At 41.0% G+C, this 17,168-nt stretch overlaps 1 protein-coding gene across 14 annotated transcripts in view; it reads left to right on the top strand.

Moving 5' to 3' along the window:
* Positions 1-17,168, top strand: part of LOC100556634 (protocadherin alpha-C2) — a 296,573-nt gene that overhangs the window by 227,030 nt on the left and 52,375 nt on the right. For all 14 annotated transcript variants that reach the window (XM_062977849.1, XM_062977851.1, XM_016993057.2 and 11 more), the window contains exons 2-3: positions 7,780-7,838; positions 12,233-12,318. In XM_062977849.1, coding sequence (XP_062833919.1) covers positions 7,780-7,838; positions 12,233-12,318 — 145 coding nt within the window. The remainder of the gene's footprint in view (positions 1-7,779; positions 7,839-12,232; positions 12,319-17,168) is intronic.

Genomic DNA, 17,168 nt, shown 5'->3' with positions numbered 1-17,168 from the left:
ATTTTATGGGGGTGGAAGATAGGTTGAAGAAGTAGAACCATTTCCCCTGTTTTCCTGTTATTGCCCCCACTCATGTCTCCATCGTGGAAACAGGCCTTGTTTATAATATGGGAAGGGGGGGGGGAATAATCAGTGAAAATGGGGGAAATGGTTTTCCTCCCTCAACTCTCCCCCATAAAATAGACTATCCTTCTCTCTCTAGCACCCTCTTGTGGCCTCCTCCCGGATAATGGAACAATACCGCAATTTCCACTGATGGGCTTTAGATGGTGAGGCTATCCTGCATGATTCTACTGTATACATACTGTATCTAGAATTCTTTTCCATTTGCTCAGTCACCTATTAAGGGGATTTATCTAAGGAACCACAGCATGTGATTAGAGGAATTTCTATGTGTTATTGCAAGCATATAAGAGGCTACTCCCCCCACCCTCCTCTTTCAAGATGGTAAGGCCCGGCTCTGCTGAACTGCTCCTCTTCGTGAAACTTTCCTGCAGTTAGCCAGGACTTAGGCACTGCATGCATATATGTTCAAAGGCAATTAGTAAAATTTTTAGCTCTGAAGTTTGCATGCTGCCTGTCTGCCTTAATTTGCTAAAACTAATCTCAGAAAGACCCAAGAGATTCAGTGCTTCCATTTGTGAACTCTGCTAAGGGAGGCTGAGTCTTAATTGAACTAGTCTTCATCTTTCCAGGAACAGAAGCTAACGCCCTGGGAATGTACTTCTAATCCAACAAGCTTTCCTGAAATCTAGGGTCTGTGTTTGATTATATTCTTCTTTGCCCTGTTTTGCAGTTGTGAATTCTAGCATTCTGTGTTCACTTCCCCATAAAATATGGACTATTTTGATTCCAGTGACCCATTTTTACCATTTCTTAGAATAAAATCCAGGATTGCTGATCCCCATTTTTTCTCCTTCTTTATGCTTTAAATAAAAACTGGTTTTCAAGGCACATCAGGAATTTGTTGGAGAACCTATGCTGAGCAGAGTGACTCTCCCAGTAGATTGCTGGTTAACTAAGTGCTCCATCACGACTGTTTCTTGCATCCTGGAGATGGCTGAGACTTGTTTCTGAAAAGCATAATTTTCAACTTCTTGTTTGCTTTAATGGCCTGAAGTAAACTCTTACTACAATGTTGTATTAATTTATTTCTCCATTTAATTGTACCCAGATGCTCTCAACTGAATTCAAAACAACCTTAATAGATTAGAGAGCTGGGCCAAAACTAACAAAATGAGTTTTAGCATGGATAAATGTAGGATACAACACTTGAGCAGAAAAAAACGAAACGTGAAGTTACAGGATGGCTGACACCTGGCTTGGAAGCAGTACATGTGAAAAAGATCTTGGAGTCTTAGTAGACAACAAGATGAACATGAGCCAACCATGTGATGCAATAGCTAAAAAATCCAATGGGATTTTGGGCTGCATCTAAAGGAGTATAGCATAGGGAAGTGATGGTGTCCCTCTATTCTACCTTGGTCAGATCTCACAGGGGATAAGACTGTGCCCAGTTCTGGACACCACAATTCAAGTGGATATTGACAAGCTGGAAAAGAGGGTGACTAAAACAATCAGAGGTTTGGAAACCAAACCATTTGAGAGCCAGCTTATGGAAATGAGTATATTTAGCTTGGGGAAAAGATGGCTGAGAAGGGGACATGATAGCCATGTTTAAATATCTGAAAAACTGTCATAAGGAAGAGGGAGTGATCTTGTTTCCTGCTGCCCTGGAGACTAGGTTCCGGAGCGATAGATGCAAATTACAGGAAAGGAGATTCCACCTGAACATTACAAAGAACTTTGTGACTGTAAGAGCTGTTCAACAGTGGAACTCTCTGCCTCAGGGTATAGTGAAGGCTCCTTCTTTAGAGGTTGGATGGCCATTTGTCAGGGGAGGGGGGTTGTGCTTTTCCTGCATTGTAGAGTGTTGGACTGGATGGTCTATGTGGCCTCTTCCAACTCTGTGATTTTACGATTCTAACTGGAGAGGCCCTGCTCTCGATCCCATCTGCTTTGCAAGCACAACTGGTGGGGATGAGAGACCGGACCTTCTCAGTGGTGGCTCCTCAGCTGTGGAACTCCCTTCCCAGTGACATCTGGCAGGCTCCATCCCTTCTGGGTTTTAGAAAAAAGCTGAAGTCCTGGCTATGCTCACAAGTTTCTATGGTTTCGACACAGTCTGGATTAAGGATTATACACAAAGTTTTCGGATGAATGGAACTATGCACTTTATATTTTTTAAGTTTTGTATTAATGCTTAATGTAAATCATTTTAAAACTATTTTGTTTTTACTGTATTGTTGTTTTTATCAGCATTGAATTTTTGCCAGATCTGTAAGCCGCCTTGAGTCCCTTCAGGTGAGAAAGGCGGGATAGAAATGATGTAAATAAACTGGTCCACTCTGATCAATTTTACAGAGTTCCATACAATTGAGGTTGTCTTTCATATATAATGCTACCCCACCAACAGTTCTGCTGCATCTTTGTAAATAGCTTATACCCTTCAATTATAATGTTTCAGTCATGAAAATCATCCCACCAGGTCTCCAGTGTGCCTATAAAGTGATATTTCCATTTCTGCTTGATTTAAGGTCTTCTTGTTTGTTTCCCAAATTTTGTGCATTTGTTTATAGATATTGGAAGCTTTTGTTTGTTTTCACCTGTTAATTTACTGTCATTTTTACTGTAGAGTCAATTATCTTGCTCAGCTTCTCTTCTATCATTCACAAGCTTGTTTTTAGAGCTTGCCTTTGGACTGATGTTTGAGCTATCATCTGCAACTCACCATTGATTTAATGTAAAGCCCTCTTGATCAGACTTACCATGGTACTACCAAGGCATTCTTCCCAATCATTGTGAGGTGCAGCACATCTGTATCTTGTGGTCCCAGAAGCCACACCTCTCTCTACACCATCTTCATAGCCTGTTCTTTACATTGAGCACATCCATTTTCCTATACAGTCTTGTATTCTTCACTGGCAGAATTGGCAAGCATACCACCTATGCCTCACACTCCTTCAGTTTCCTGCCCAAACCTTCATAGTAAGAGGTGATATTTTCAAAGTTTTTCTTGGCTATGTTATTGGTACTCACTTGCATTCAGAAAAGGGGGGTACTGATAAGTTTTGGCACATTGTCAGTGACATTCCAGATGCATGTTCAAGGAAGATAGCATTCTTCCTGATTCATCTTGTCAGGATGGTACACAGGTCTCTCTATACCTCGAGCAATGATTCCCTAGCTACCAGCACCTTTATTTTCTTCTTGTGATTTGTGATTACCTTGACTCCATTCTTGACATGTGGTGTCCCGTTTTGCTGGTTTTCTGTTTGAGCATCTTCACTGTTGCTATCCTCTCGAAGATGTAGAAAGAAATTGCTTCATTTCGAATCCCTTCTGTATAGTCTGTTCCTGATGGTGACTTTCCTCTAGGGTATTTCTTCACTCTTACAAGCAGCTTCATTTTTCTTGGCAGTTCCTTCCATTTTTTATGATCAGTTCTTTCTCTGTCCTATGCAGAAAATCCTCCTGCTCTCTGATGCATTGAAGAGACACAACTCATAGCTGTAGCACACTGATCTTCTCTTCCAAGAAAGATACCAATTTGAACTTGTTGCAGGTGTAGTTTGTGATGTTTTCTGGCAAGGAAGTAAACATTGTGTATACACTGCAGCAGAAAACGATAGATTCTTCTGCTTCATTCTATGCAGTCATTTTTTCCCACTTATTCCTTTCTCTGCAGAGTTGCATTACCTTGTTTTTTTTCCTGTCTTCTTTGATAATTTCTTCTGAGGCAGCTCTGCCATTCCTGTGAAGTTGAACAGCGTTGACCCAATTGCTCCAGGGCTGCCCCAGCATCGATTCTGGGCTTCCATTTGATCCCAGCCACAACCTATGCTGACAGTATCCTTTTCAGTACTTTTCAGGGTAATTGGCTCTTTGTGTTGCACCATATTTTTGCATGCAAGGTGCTCCTTGCCCCTCACTATAGGTCCTTCTGCCTCCAACTGAAATCTGCAGATTATTGTCCTGCTGTGCTTTCAAGCTGCAGGTCTGTGTAGCTTAGGCCCCTTCCACACGGCTGAATAAAATTATCTGCGTTGAACTGGAATATATGGCAGTGTGGACTCAGATAAGCCAGTTTAAAGAGGATATTCTGGGTTATAAGACTGTGTGGAAGGGCCCTCAGTCAGAGGCGGTCCAACCGCGCGATGAAGTAGGCGCTTGCCTGTGGTACCATCGTCCTGGGGGTGCAGTTGAGGCCCCCGGGAGGATGGCGCCACCCCTGCCTCCTTCTCCTTCGGGCCTTGTTCAGCCTTCCGCCCCAGCGCTGGGCCCACCTTCGGCCCCAGCGCTGGGCCCACCTTCCAAGGGCGGAAGTGGGGTCGAACCAGGCGTCCCCCAAGGAGGAGGACCACGCCAAGGAGCCCAACCCCTTCATCCATGACCTGTGGATGAGCCGCTTCTAGAGGGCCAAGGTGAGCTGGGCACGCCGGGGGGGGGGGGGGGGCTGCGGGGAAATGGTTTTGGAGGACTTGCTTTTGGGGGGGCCCTCTAAGAAGTAGGGAGGGATTGGTTTGCGGTGCTTGCTTTTGCGGTGTCTCAGTGAGGACAAGGAGGGTTTGCTGGGATGCTTTTTGGGGTGATATCTCTCAAAAAGGAGGCATTGCTGGAGGCCTTTTTTGGGGGGGTGGAACAAGTGAGGAGGGATGGGTTATGGAATATTTAGGGGAAGATTGGAGGAAAGGGCTTGCTGGGTGTGTTTTCTTTTGGGGTGCCTCTGTGCAAAGTAAGACAGATTGAAAGCTTTGCCAGGAGCTTCCTGACAATGAGAACTGCTTAACATTGGGATATGTTGTCTTAGGGCCCTTCCACACAGCCATATAACCCAGAAGATCAAGGCAGAAAATCCCACAATATCTGCTTTGAACTGGGTTATCTAAGTCCACACTACCATATATTCCAGTTCAAAGCAGAAAATGTGGGATTTTATTCTGCTGTGTGGAAGGGGCCTTAGAGTGTAGTAGGAGTTTGTGCCCCCTTTCTATACTGCCATGTAATCCAGATCATCAAAGCAGATAATCCACATTGACTTCATTGATCTGGATTATATGAGTCTACACTGCCATATATAATCCAGTTCAAAGCTGATAATCTGGTTTTTTTATGGTAGTGTAGATGGGGCCTATATCTCTGAAGGCTTTTAAGCAGAGTATTGGATTGTTGGGTTGCTGTGAGTTTTCCAGGCTGTATGGCCACGTTCCAGAAGCATTCTCTCCTGATGTTTTGACCACATCTGTGGCAGGCATCCTCAGAAGTTGTGAGGTCTGTTGGAAACTAGACAAGTGGGCTTTGTATATCTATGGAATGTCAAGGTTGGGAGAAATAACGCAAAAAAACTTTTGTCTGTCTGAGGCAAGTGTGGATATTGCAGTTGGCCACCTTGATTAGCTTTGAATGGCCTTGCAGCTTCAAAGCCTGGCTGCTTCCTGCCTAGGGGGATCCTTTGTTGGGAGGTGTTAGCTGGCCCGGATTGTTTCATATCTGGAATTCCCCTGTTTTTGAGTGTTCTTTTTTTTACTGTCCTGATTTTATTTATTTATTTATTTATTTCCCATACTAGTGTCCCGCCCTTCTCACCCCGAAGGTTTGGGGGGGGGGGGGCGCCAAAATTCTGTTTGCCTACACTTGAAAATTACCTTGGGCCGGCCCTGCCCTCAGTCATCCACTGGCTGTCTTTTGCTCCAATGCTTTACTATAAAAGGATACAGTTAGATGTAAGAATCTGAACATCTTCCCCATCAGACATCAATGGTCTATTATGCTAATTTTTTAAACAAAGAATATCTAATTTCTGATGCCCAAAGTGAGTAGTAGGGAAGAAAGTGCCTGAAGATATAGTTAGGTAAAGTGGGAGAAACAGGGAGGGGTGTATGACTTCCTTCTTCCATATGTCATCTGCCAACTCAGGTCAAGTGTATGCAGAACCATAGCCAGAATTTATTTTATTTTTTTTTGGGGGGGGGGGGGAGGTTTGAAACTTATTTTTAGCAAATCATGAAGAGTAGTTCCATAACACAAAATAATTTAGAAATCATGCTCCATTGATAAACTTCAGTGGACACTCAAGACAGATAAACTCCAGGGGACACTCATGGAGATTTGGTTAATCAGTTAAAATTCATGAGTAAGTCAGATTAAAAAAAAAAAAACCTGAACATTTTCAGGTGGGGGGGGGGGGGGTTTGAACTACTACCGCCCCCGCCCATTGGCTACAGCCCAGGGTGTATGCTAAACCTAATTGCAGAGTTCAACCCTGAGACCTTGGGACTTTGCAGTGTCATAGGAGGCAGATCCTGATGTTACTAGGGTAGTCTGTGATGAAGTTATTAAGATTATCAAATCAAATAATCCACATTATCTGCTTTAAACTAGATTATCTGAGTCTACACCACCATATAATCCAGTTCAGAGAAGATAATCTGGATTTCATATGTAGAAAGTGTAGAAAGGGCCTCATTCCACCTTATATTTGTGGGTAAAGATGACTATAGCTTTCTCATCATCACTTGTAGGCCCACCTAACCCTATTTCTCTGATCACTTCTACCACAGACCTCATCACACTAGAGCATGGATCCACTTTAAATCCAGTTTCTATCTCCTGCAGAATTCTGGGGTGTGTAGTTTAAACTGGTCAGCAGGTCCTGGGCCTCACTAAACTATACACCCCAGAATTCTGCAGGAGTCAGAAACCAGATTTACAGTGGATCCATTCCCTGGTGTGATGAAGTTGATAGAAAACTACCACTTTTGTTAGATAGCTGTATCTTTTCTTGTACGAGTATGTACAAAATCTAAGTAAAGACACTACAGTATATTTAAGAGTAGCAATGACTTGATGGATAGGTGTGTGTACAGTACTTTTTAAAAATGGCACAAAATGTCTTGATAAAAATAGGAAAGGAGACTTGGATGTGCCCAGAGTAACAAGAGTTGTTGACTATATGTGGACTGTCCCTTAAATCACAATTACCTCTATTAAAGATACTGTATTGCCCATTAAAGGCAGCATCACACCGTTAGCTTGAGTGAAGACCAAGCATACAGGGCAGACCCTGTTGCTACAAATGGGCCAATGAAGCAAAAAATAAAATAAAAAACCCTAAAAATAATGAGATTGAAAAGTATAACAAGCCCCCTGTGACAATGGAACCCATATTTGTGGTTCATTTTCCTGAGGCCGACTATTTCTGTTGGAACTTGCTAGGTCCTCCAGGTGATTCTGTGGTATACATCACTTGGAAGTCATCATAGAGTTGTATCAGAGGATTAAGCAAATTCCTAGCAGGATCAAGTTTGAATTTAAAAAGCAATGGGGCCCACCAAATGTCAGAAAACCCACAAAAGTTTTTTTAAAAGAAGAAATGAATCCAGAAATAGGCTTCTGTTTACTTTCACATTCTTTTATTTTATTCATTTTTGAGCCTGTTGTTGCCCACATTGGATCTTTGGGGCCAAAAAACAGCCTTGGATGGTAAGACGTTTCTTGACCTTGCTTTAACATATTTATTAAAAGATCCCTGTGACCTAAATAATGCAAAGAGTTAGGCAGTCCTCTTGCATTTTAAAAATGAATATATTTGTGTTATCCTTTGGCAGGAAGTACAAACTTTGGATGAACTCTGGATGGAACTCTAGATTATATTACATTGCTTTTAAAATGCATTTAAATGGAAATTACTATTGATCTCTTCTTCATTTTGTTTTACAGCCAAAACCACCCAATCCTGACTGGCGTTATTCTGCATCTTTAAGAGCTGGCATGCAAGGGTATGTGCTCACACAGCTGTTTCTTATTTATTAATTTCATTTGCAACCTGCAAAAAACCCTGCATTTTTCCAACACAGTTATCCAAGATGATGTATTGTACAATCATTTAAAAACACTATACAACTAAAAAAAAATCTCTTGTTATAAAAATTAAAGCAAATTTCTGTTTTAAAAAATGCAAGTTAACATTAGAACCTAAAAGCAGCTTTAAAAACAAGCCCCATTAAAAACTCTGTCAGCTGCACTGTATCAAAACCAAACACCTCCATCAATAACAAGGTCTTTACAGATTTTGCTGGACAGTAAGGATTTTGTTCCCACCGGTGCCACAGGGCATGGAGAAGTGCAAGCACCTCAGCAGAATCTGGGACTGGTCCAAGCCAGCAATGCTTCAGACTTGATCTGAATTTAGTTAACTGTATAGAAGCATCCTGAGAAGGAAACCTCCATTGTTCCCACCAAATGTTCATGTGGTTGGACTGAGCGAAAGTTTCCCCTGCAAATCTTAAAGCATGGGCAGGTTTATAGGGGGCTTTGCAAATAATCTGAACCCAAGTTATGTGTGAATTTAAAAGTGAGCACCTGGGCTTTGAATTCTGCCCAGAAATTGATCACCAACCTTCAGCAATACATTGATCAGCAGCTGCTTAAGCTGTTTCATCAAGGGGGTTATATGACAGCCATAACCTGCTCCAGTCAGCAACCAGACTGCATCATTTTAAAAATGTAAGAAACCCCTTCTTGCAGTTTCTAAAGGTAGCACTATATATAGTGTATTACAGGAATCCAGTTGGGATATAATCAAGGCATGTGTCACCATAGTGAGATCTGATATCTCAAGGTACACAGAAACAAGGGACACACCAGTTATATAGCTGTGCAAATGCCCTCCTGGCCACCATTGGTACCTGGACATACATGCTCCAGTCAAGTCCAGGAGAAAACCCAGACAGTGAAGGCTGAATCCCTGTTCCATGACCAGAAGCGCCTTTGTCTTGCTGGATTCTATTTCTATTTGTTTGCTCTGATCTAGTTCATTACCAACAGCAGAGTCTACTTTAACACAGGGATAGCTCCCTTGGAATGAGATGGAATGGAGAAATAGAATTGCGTGTCATCAGTATACTGGTGACGCCCAACCTCAAAACTCCAGATAACATCTCCCAGATGTTTCACATACATGCCAAATAGTATGGGGGACAAAAGTGATCCTGTAGGCCAGTGGTTCTCAACCTGGGGTCCCCAGATGTTTTTGGCCTTCAACTCCCAGAAATCCTAACAGCCGGTAAACTGGCAGGGATTTATGGGAGTTGTAGGCCAAAATCATCTGGGGACCCCAGGTTGAGAACCACTACTGTAGGCACTGACTATGTGTGTCAAACAAAAATCCTCCAACCCTCTAAAAACCACTGAAATCACTGCAAAATGGTGTCCTCCCATCCCATCCCATCCCATCCCATATAAATAACCAGTTTCATCCAGAAACCCTTGAACCTCCAGAATATTGCCAAAAAAGATGTTGGAGACTGGTTGACAGTTATCCAGTGTAGTCAGGTTCAGAGAGGATTATTTTTAAACTTGAAGCCTCACACAGCTTCTCTTTTGGCAAGATGGATTTCTTCCTTGCTGCAGTAGGGTAGCAATATGACTGGAATGTGGTCACTCAAAGTTGCATGATTGTGCCTAATGGGCATAATCTGACACGAGATTGTCCTGCCCATTTTTTCTGCTGACATGGATGGGAATTGTATGAGAATATTACCGTGTCTTTTTGGCTTGAGCTATGAACTTCCCAGTGGCCTAGCTTATAAACAGTTGAGAGGAGAGCATCAGCCTCATTGGAAATAGCAGCTGACATGTCTGCTCAGACTTGATTTAATAAGAATTTTATATCACATTAGAATATCTTTGTGCAGTCAGGTTACATTCCTCCCCATTCATTAATAATGATCAATTCCTTCAACTATTGAACTGTTGTATCCCATTAAAGTGCCTTCTTTGTCTACATAATTTCCATCATCTTCTTCCATAACAAAAATTGATTCTACATGAATGTATGTCTCCATATGCTTGCTTTAATTTATTATCATTATTATTCTTATGGTAGTCTTTTCTATTGGATCTGTTATGCATTTTTCTAACAACCATGTGGTTAGGTGAAGGGAAATTAACTATACAAGTAGCCACAACCAGACTTAGGACATTTTCCAACAGCATTATACTGTAGAATGGAGGCTATCATCTGCCAATAGTTAGATTTGCTCCTGCAGACTTCTGGAAAATGTCGTTTAGGGAAGCCAAGGACCTCTCTAGCTGAGAATTCCAAAGGGTCCACCCTGAACTACATTTAATAATAATAGTAATAAAACTTTATTTATACCCCGCCACCATCTCCCCGCGGGGACTCGGGGCGGCTTACATGGGGCAGAGGCCCAAACAACACAGGACAAAATATAAACAACATAGTACAAATCACAATATAAGAAAGATGAAACAGTAACATAATATATCAATTAAAACAACAATACAGGATAAAAAATTACATTTAAAACACATAAATTGTAAGACTGTGATAAATACAGGATAGATTATTAAAAACCCTCTGGGGCTGATTAATTAATGACTGTATCTCCAAAGACCTGCCAAAGCATCCAAGTCTTCAGTTGTTTCCTGAAGGAAGGGAGAGAGTGAGCCAACCTAATTTCCCTGGGGAGGGAGTTCCAGAGTCGGGGGGCCACGGCCGAGAAGGCCCTCTCTCTCGTCCCCACCAAACACAGTTGTGCGGAGGGCGGAAGTGAGAGGAGGGCCTCCCCAGAAGATCTCAGCAATCGGGTGGGTTCATAGGGGATGACGCGGTCACGAAGATAACATTTCCCAGAATTCTGCAGGAACAACTTGGACAATTGGCAGCCTCTGTACCATAATGCTGGTGGGAAAACGTCCAGAATGAGTTTCATGCCTAATCAAGAACAGAAATCCTCCTGATCTGTCATATATAAATCCAGCATTTTGTTCCATGTGACAGTCTACAAGTAGAAATTATAGGGCCATCTCTAGAAGGCAGCTAGAAAGGTATTGTATGGATACACACACATACATGTGCACACACAATTATTTGGTACTTCCTTTGGGATATTTTACAATATGCAATTAACAAAGGCGAATGATTGGACCTAGATATTAATTTCTATTTAAATAACATTGGCATAGAACTGACAAAATTTTGCTAGCAATGCTAGAGAGCAGCTGACCCTTTGATTCTGGATCCTAGATTTCTCTACACTACACAAAGCACATGCCTTTATTTATTTCAGTGGTTCTCAAAGTGTGAGTATGACCCTCAGTAGACATGTAATAGTTTCTAAAAGCATGTTGGGGGTCAGAGGAGAAAATTTTCAGACATTCAATTCTTATTTATTTCTCATTTCATGAAAGCAGTGTCAAACTCATTCATTGAAGTGCTCTTGTCAACTGTTGTAATATTACTTGGTGCTTCTTAATCACCAATGAAAGTCATCATTTCATCACCACTTGCTCCCAACTACTGGTGACCAATAGATCTCCTTTCTATATTGTTTAGTGTGCAAACAAAAATAGACACACTAAATAAACAATCATTTTTATGCATATACCATGAGATAATTACATCAAGTGGGTATGCATGCAATGTCAGCATGTAATGTCAGCAGGTGGGGGTGGGGGGTAATAAGTATAAGAACCTGTGGCTTATTTATTTTCATTGCACCCATCTCTTTTTTTATTGTTGTTTGAATTCATAGCATAATAATTTGTGACAACTCAGTCTGCCAGAGTCATTCACAGCAGAATATTCCCCACAGGATGCATGAGAAAAAGATTCTGTAGAATGATTCCTGATGCTCTTCCTCCTGATGCTCTCCCTTTTGGCTTGCCAAAGGCACAAGGTGCAATCACTGTTGGGTACTGTAATTACACCAGACTGTTTCCTGTATAAGTTTGGTTAATGTTAGCAGGCTGGAGGATTCTTGAAACTGACAGGACAGTGTTTCATTATTTACTTAAACAGTAAGGCATAAACACTGCTGGGAGTTAGTGACTTCCCAGCCATGTTAGACACGCCACATCTCATTAATGGAAACAAACCATTCTGTACAGGCAACACTTGTGCAACATGATGTCACTGAACGTAGATGTGGAATCCAGCCATGTAACAAAGGTCCAGCGTTGCAGAATTTGCAAATTGAAACAGGAGAGGGTTCAACAATATTTTTACGTCACAGAAAATTTGTGTGAGCAGCTATACCTTTCTGCGCCATGGCAATATATGGCCAAAAGGACAACAGACATCATATGAAGAGTAAATGTCCTGTTTTGTGAGACTTGCATAACCTAATCTCTTTGTAAAATTGTTTAGTGCTGTGCACATGGATGAGGCAGGAGCCTTACGTGTAGGACCAGGACCTGAGCAGCAGTGGCCAACAGTGTCCAGTGCGACAACAGGTGAGGGAATGCGTTGATTTTATGTTAAAGGGATAATGGGAAGTCAGTATCTTTCATTGTGAAGAGGCTGTTCTTTGTGTTGGTTCAAACCACAATTCCTGCTTCTATGTTCATAATAATCTATTTGCTGCATATTTGAAAACTGGATGTATTCTCCCTCAACGATATCATCTATCTATCACACACACACACACACACACACACACACACACATGTATGAGAAAAAAATAAACAGGCAAAAGAAATACCAGATGGCCACCAGATAGTGGGCAGAATTCCAGCAGCCTACATCACATCATGATTTGGGATTATTTTGGGCAGGAATTTTGATTTGAAACATTATTTGCTTTTTCCACTGTTGTTAATATATTATTTGATCTTTTCCCTCAATAGATAATGCAGAAAAGTATTTGTTCCCCACTAAAAAATAAAAAAATAAAAAAGCATTATTATCCTCTTCTCCACCTCCCGTATTGCTCATAGAAATCAAAATGTAAAATATCGTTCTTACAGAAGAGATTTCCCATTATTATTTTAGAAGATGAGAACATCACAGGACTCTGCTCCTCTTTGGAGAACCCTTGTTTTTAATGGGTTTTTAAAATCCATCCACATCATATAATAAATTAAGGTAAGATGTAAGAGTGTTTTAGCCCAGCTCCCCAAAATAATGACTGACAAATTAAAAATATTACTCAATAAAAATAATAATATTGTCTGCCATTTCCTTGATTTAAAAATCTGAAATCACAAACACATTAATATTAAATAATTGTAGATAACACCATTAATTGTCACGTAATATTTTGTCACGTAATATTTTGAAGCAATGAAAAAATTGTGCCTGCCCTCCAATGCAAGTCTATTACTCAATGAGCATAGCATCCAAAGCTGGCCAAATTCTTTAGACACAAGATAGAAGATAATTCCACAAGTACTTTTTCCCATCCTACCAATAATATGATAAATTAAATAATACACTATTTATTGTGTTGTGTCTCCTTTATTGTTAGCTGCTTTGGGTCTCTTTTTAGGCAAGATACAGCAGGATAGAAATAAAATAGTGATGATGATGATATTAAGATTTTCTAAATCCTCTGTCTGAGACAGCTGCTTCACTTTTTCTAATGGTATTGCCAGTATGTGGCAGCCCTCACTAGTGTTTACTGGTTAGTAACTTTAAAAAATCCTTCCTTTTTTAAAAAGGGAATGCAGGGGCAATCATAGCAAATAAAGCCCAAGGAGCTATAAATATTAAAATATGCTATTAAAATCTAGCTTTTTGATATATATGTGTGTGTGTGTATGTATGGGGAAGGGGGTGGAGTAAGGAAGAGGGGGGGGGGGGAAGAGAGGGGAATGGAGTAAAAATAAGAACCATCAGCACATAATCTGGTCAATGTCAATCAATTCTGAATATAAAAAAGGCCAAATTCTGATCATAGGCTGATGGTGCCATTTGTCTCTTCTGTCTGGTTCTCACTGGCACAATGCTAAATGTAGTTGTGAGAAGAGGACAAGGACCAGATAAACATTCTGTCAGTGAAGTGTAACATGGCTGAATGGCTTCAACAAAAGTAAAACACAGAAATTTTGGCATGTGCAGATTCTGTTTTCCATTTACAGTACAGTGGAAACAAAATCCTCCATCATAATTATTTAATATGCCAAAGCCTTGCCCAGTATTAAATCTGGCAGCTTTGATTGGTGAGAACTGGCATCCTATTGAGCAGTTCTGGATGTATAAGCTAAATTTACACATTTGTAACTGTTTCGTATTCATGTTTATGAGCACGGTACTATTGCCAGAATTGCAAATGTCCTCTCAAACCTACTTTAACAGGCAGTAGTTGCACCAAATAACAGAGCTGCAGTACAACAGTCAGAGGGAGGATCCCTGTCATAACTATGGAAATTGTCTTCTTAGCACGGTGTTTCATGTCGCTTTGTTTCTAAAGAATCCGGAAAACTTACTTATCCATCACACGTGTTTTCGTTCTCCCATTTCTACGGAAATCATCTGTTTGCTTTGCCATCACACAGGAGAGTGCAAGCTCCTCAAAGTTTCTCTCTCGCTTTTTAAAAAAAAGATAATTTCTCAATTCCTATACACTACAGCAAAGTAGCAATACTTCAGCATTGCAAATGCTCATTAATAATAATAAAAAAATATTTACCTGTCTGCTGTCCTTAGTACAATGGAAATAACTGTATCTTTGAGGTGGATTTAAGGACCGCCCACAGGAAAACATTACAAAACCGAAGGAACATAAAAAAGAAAACAATTCCCATCACAGCTAAATTTCACCATTTTAACTCATCTCTAGGCTCAGGGAACCATCTGGAGTCACTTCCTAGACTTCTTTACACACATTTCTACACACGGACACAGAACGATCTTGCAGTCTGTCGCGCTCCATGGGGCTCCATGTTTTAAGTGTATAGATACATTTGGAGAGGCACCATGGGATGAAGTCCTTTGTATGACACAATAGGTAGCTGTTGGGAATTAGCTTGGATAACCTGCCTCACTATGTAGGACAGAACTTTGTTGCCCAGTGCTGCTGTTGGCTACTGAGGTAGATTTTGGAAGGAATTTGCTGCAAGCTGTTAAGGTAGGTTGCAGAATTAGGACCAGGACAATATAGAATCAGAATTTAAAGAGACCTTAAGGGCGATCCAGTCCAACCCACTGCCGTACAGGAACACACAGACAAAGCATCCCATCAAATGGCCATTCAGGCTCTGTTCAAGAGCCTCCAGAGAAAAAGACTCCACTACACTCTAGGTCAGCATATCCCACCACTGAATAGTTCTTACTATCAGGATGTTCTTCCTAGGTGGAATCCTTTTTCCTGCAATTTGAATCCATTGCTCCATGCCCTAGGCTCCAGAACAGTAGAAAACAGGTTGACACCTTCTCAATGTGACATCCTTTCAAATACTTTCACATGGCTGCCATGTCTTGTCCCATCCTTCTTTTCTTCAAGCTAAACATTACCTAGCTCCCTCAACCATTCCTTGTAGGGCTTGTTTAGCAAACTTTTAATCATTTTGGTTACCTTCCTCTAGATGCATTTCAACTAGTCAATATCCTTCCTGAATTGTGGTGCCCAGAATTGGGAAACAGTTATCAATGTGAGATCTGACCAAAGCAGAAAAGAGTGGGACTTTGACTTCCCTCAATCTAGACCAATGGTTCTCAACCTGGAGTCCCCAGATGTTTTTGGCCTTCAACTGCCAGAAATCTTAACAGCTGGTAAACTGGCTGGGATTTCTGGGAGTTGTAGGCCAAAAACATCTGAGGACCCCAGGTTGAGCACCACTGATCTAGACACTATGCTTCTGTTAATGCAGCCTAGAATCACATTGGCTTTTCTAGGCTGCACCAATAGAAATATAGGAACATATTCATAACTACATCTGTGGTGTAGACTCTTGCATGTGGATATTAGGGTTTCAAGATTGTTATTGTCTTTAAGTCCATTCTGGCTTTTGACAACCCAATTATAGGGGTTTCTGGGCAATATTTACTCAGATGAGGTTCGCCTTTGCCTTCTTCAAGCTGAGATAGTGTGACTTGTCCAAGGACATCCAGCAGTTTTTCATGGCCGAACAGGGATTCAAACTCTGGTATTCCAGTGTCCTGGTCCAACATTCAAACTGCTACACAATCTTTGGTCCCCAATAAACTCAATGGGACTTACGGGACACCAGTGCAATCCTGAAACAGTTTTCAAAGTCATGGGAGAACACAGAGGTACTGTATATTTTTTGTGTCAGCAATATGGGTCATATTTCCAAATAGAGCCATCCATCGCGTGTTATAATTATAACTCTCTTTCCAGAAGCACCTTCTGTTACTACTTTCTGTTTTGATGCTCGAGTTCATGAACTCATGCTGTTCACTCTGCACCCCATCAAAAAAAGTATTCAAGGATAGCTTATTATTAGGCTGTTGACCCATTTCATGCAATTACGCTAAAGCAAATGAAGCAAATGTTTGGTTTTGCTGTGTCATTTCCACTGCCACGGTGTTACACCTGTGTCTCAGCACCCATTAAATAGCTGCTCATTTTCAGCAGCCATACACAACCCACTGCAGCTTCCCATCTCTGAATCAAGTGCTTCTGATCCCAATTTCAGATTCTTACGTTTTGTGTGGTTGATTTGCTCAGTTTCTTCTTTCTAATAGGTTGTTTGTGAAACCATTCACTTAATTTCACAGCCCACAAAAGCCTTGGCCAAAGTGCTTTATGCTGAAGGAATCAGTGAGTTAATCAATGAGAGCTTCAAAAGATGATGTCATAATAAGTTTTAAGACGGATAAAGCAGTTAATCGTTAAGCCAGAAAATCCTTAATTCTTTGCACACAGCTGCACTCTGAATTTGCATGGCATTGCAGCAGCCCTGTACCTTTAGCATTAAAGCCTGTTCTCAGTTACATGGATCAAACTTCCATCGGATTCAAAGGGAGTTTCACCTAAGCAAAGACGAGCAGAGTTTATCCTGTTGATGCTTATTCCCTTTAAGCTAATGCCATGCCCTGAATTTCACTCTGGCGGAAAAAGAGTGCTCCAAGCTGGGAAAGAATGGCTGAGCTGCTTTTAAATCCATGGGCTGAAATGTTGTTGCCAGAGTATGAAGCAGAAAAAGCAGTTACGGAGAGCCTGCTCTTATTGACTTATTGAATATCTGATTTTCCTCTATCACTGTTATAACATTAGTGTCAGCAGGAGGGAATCCATTTTCTAAAGTGTATTCCACTGCTTTGGATAAGAGAATTCATTAACATTATTCCCTCTGAAAATGTGCCCTCTTTGATGGGAAGGACTGATATGCAGAGCTGG

Source organism: Anolis carolinensis, chromosome 4 (assembly GCF_035594765.1).
Source record: "Anolis carolinensis isolate JA03-04 chromosome 4, rAnoCar3.1.pri, whole genome shotgun sequence".
Lineage (NCBI taxonomy): Eukaryota > Metazoa > Chordata > Lepidosauria > Squamata > Dactyloidae > Anolis > Anolis carolinensis.
Note: the sequence above shows the minus strand (reverse complement) of the source record. Positions and strands in the feature narration are given on the sequence as shown.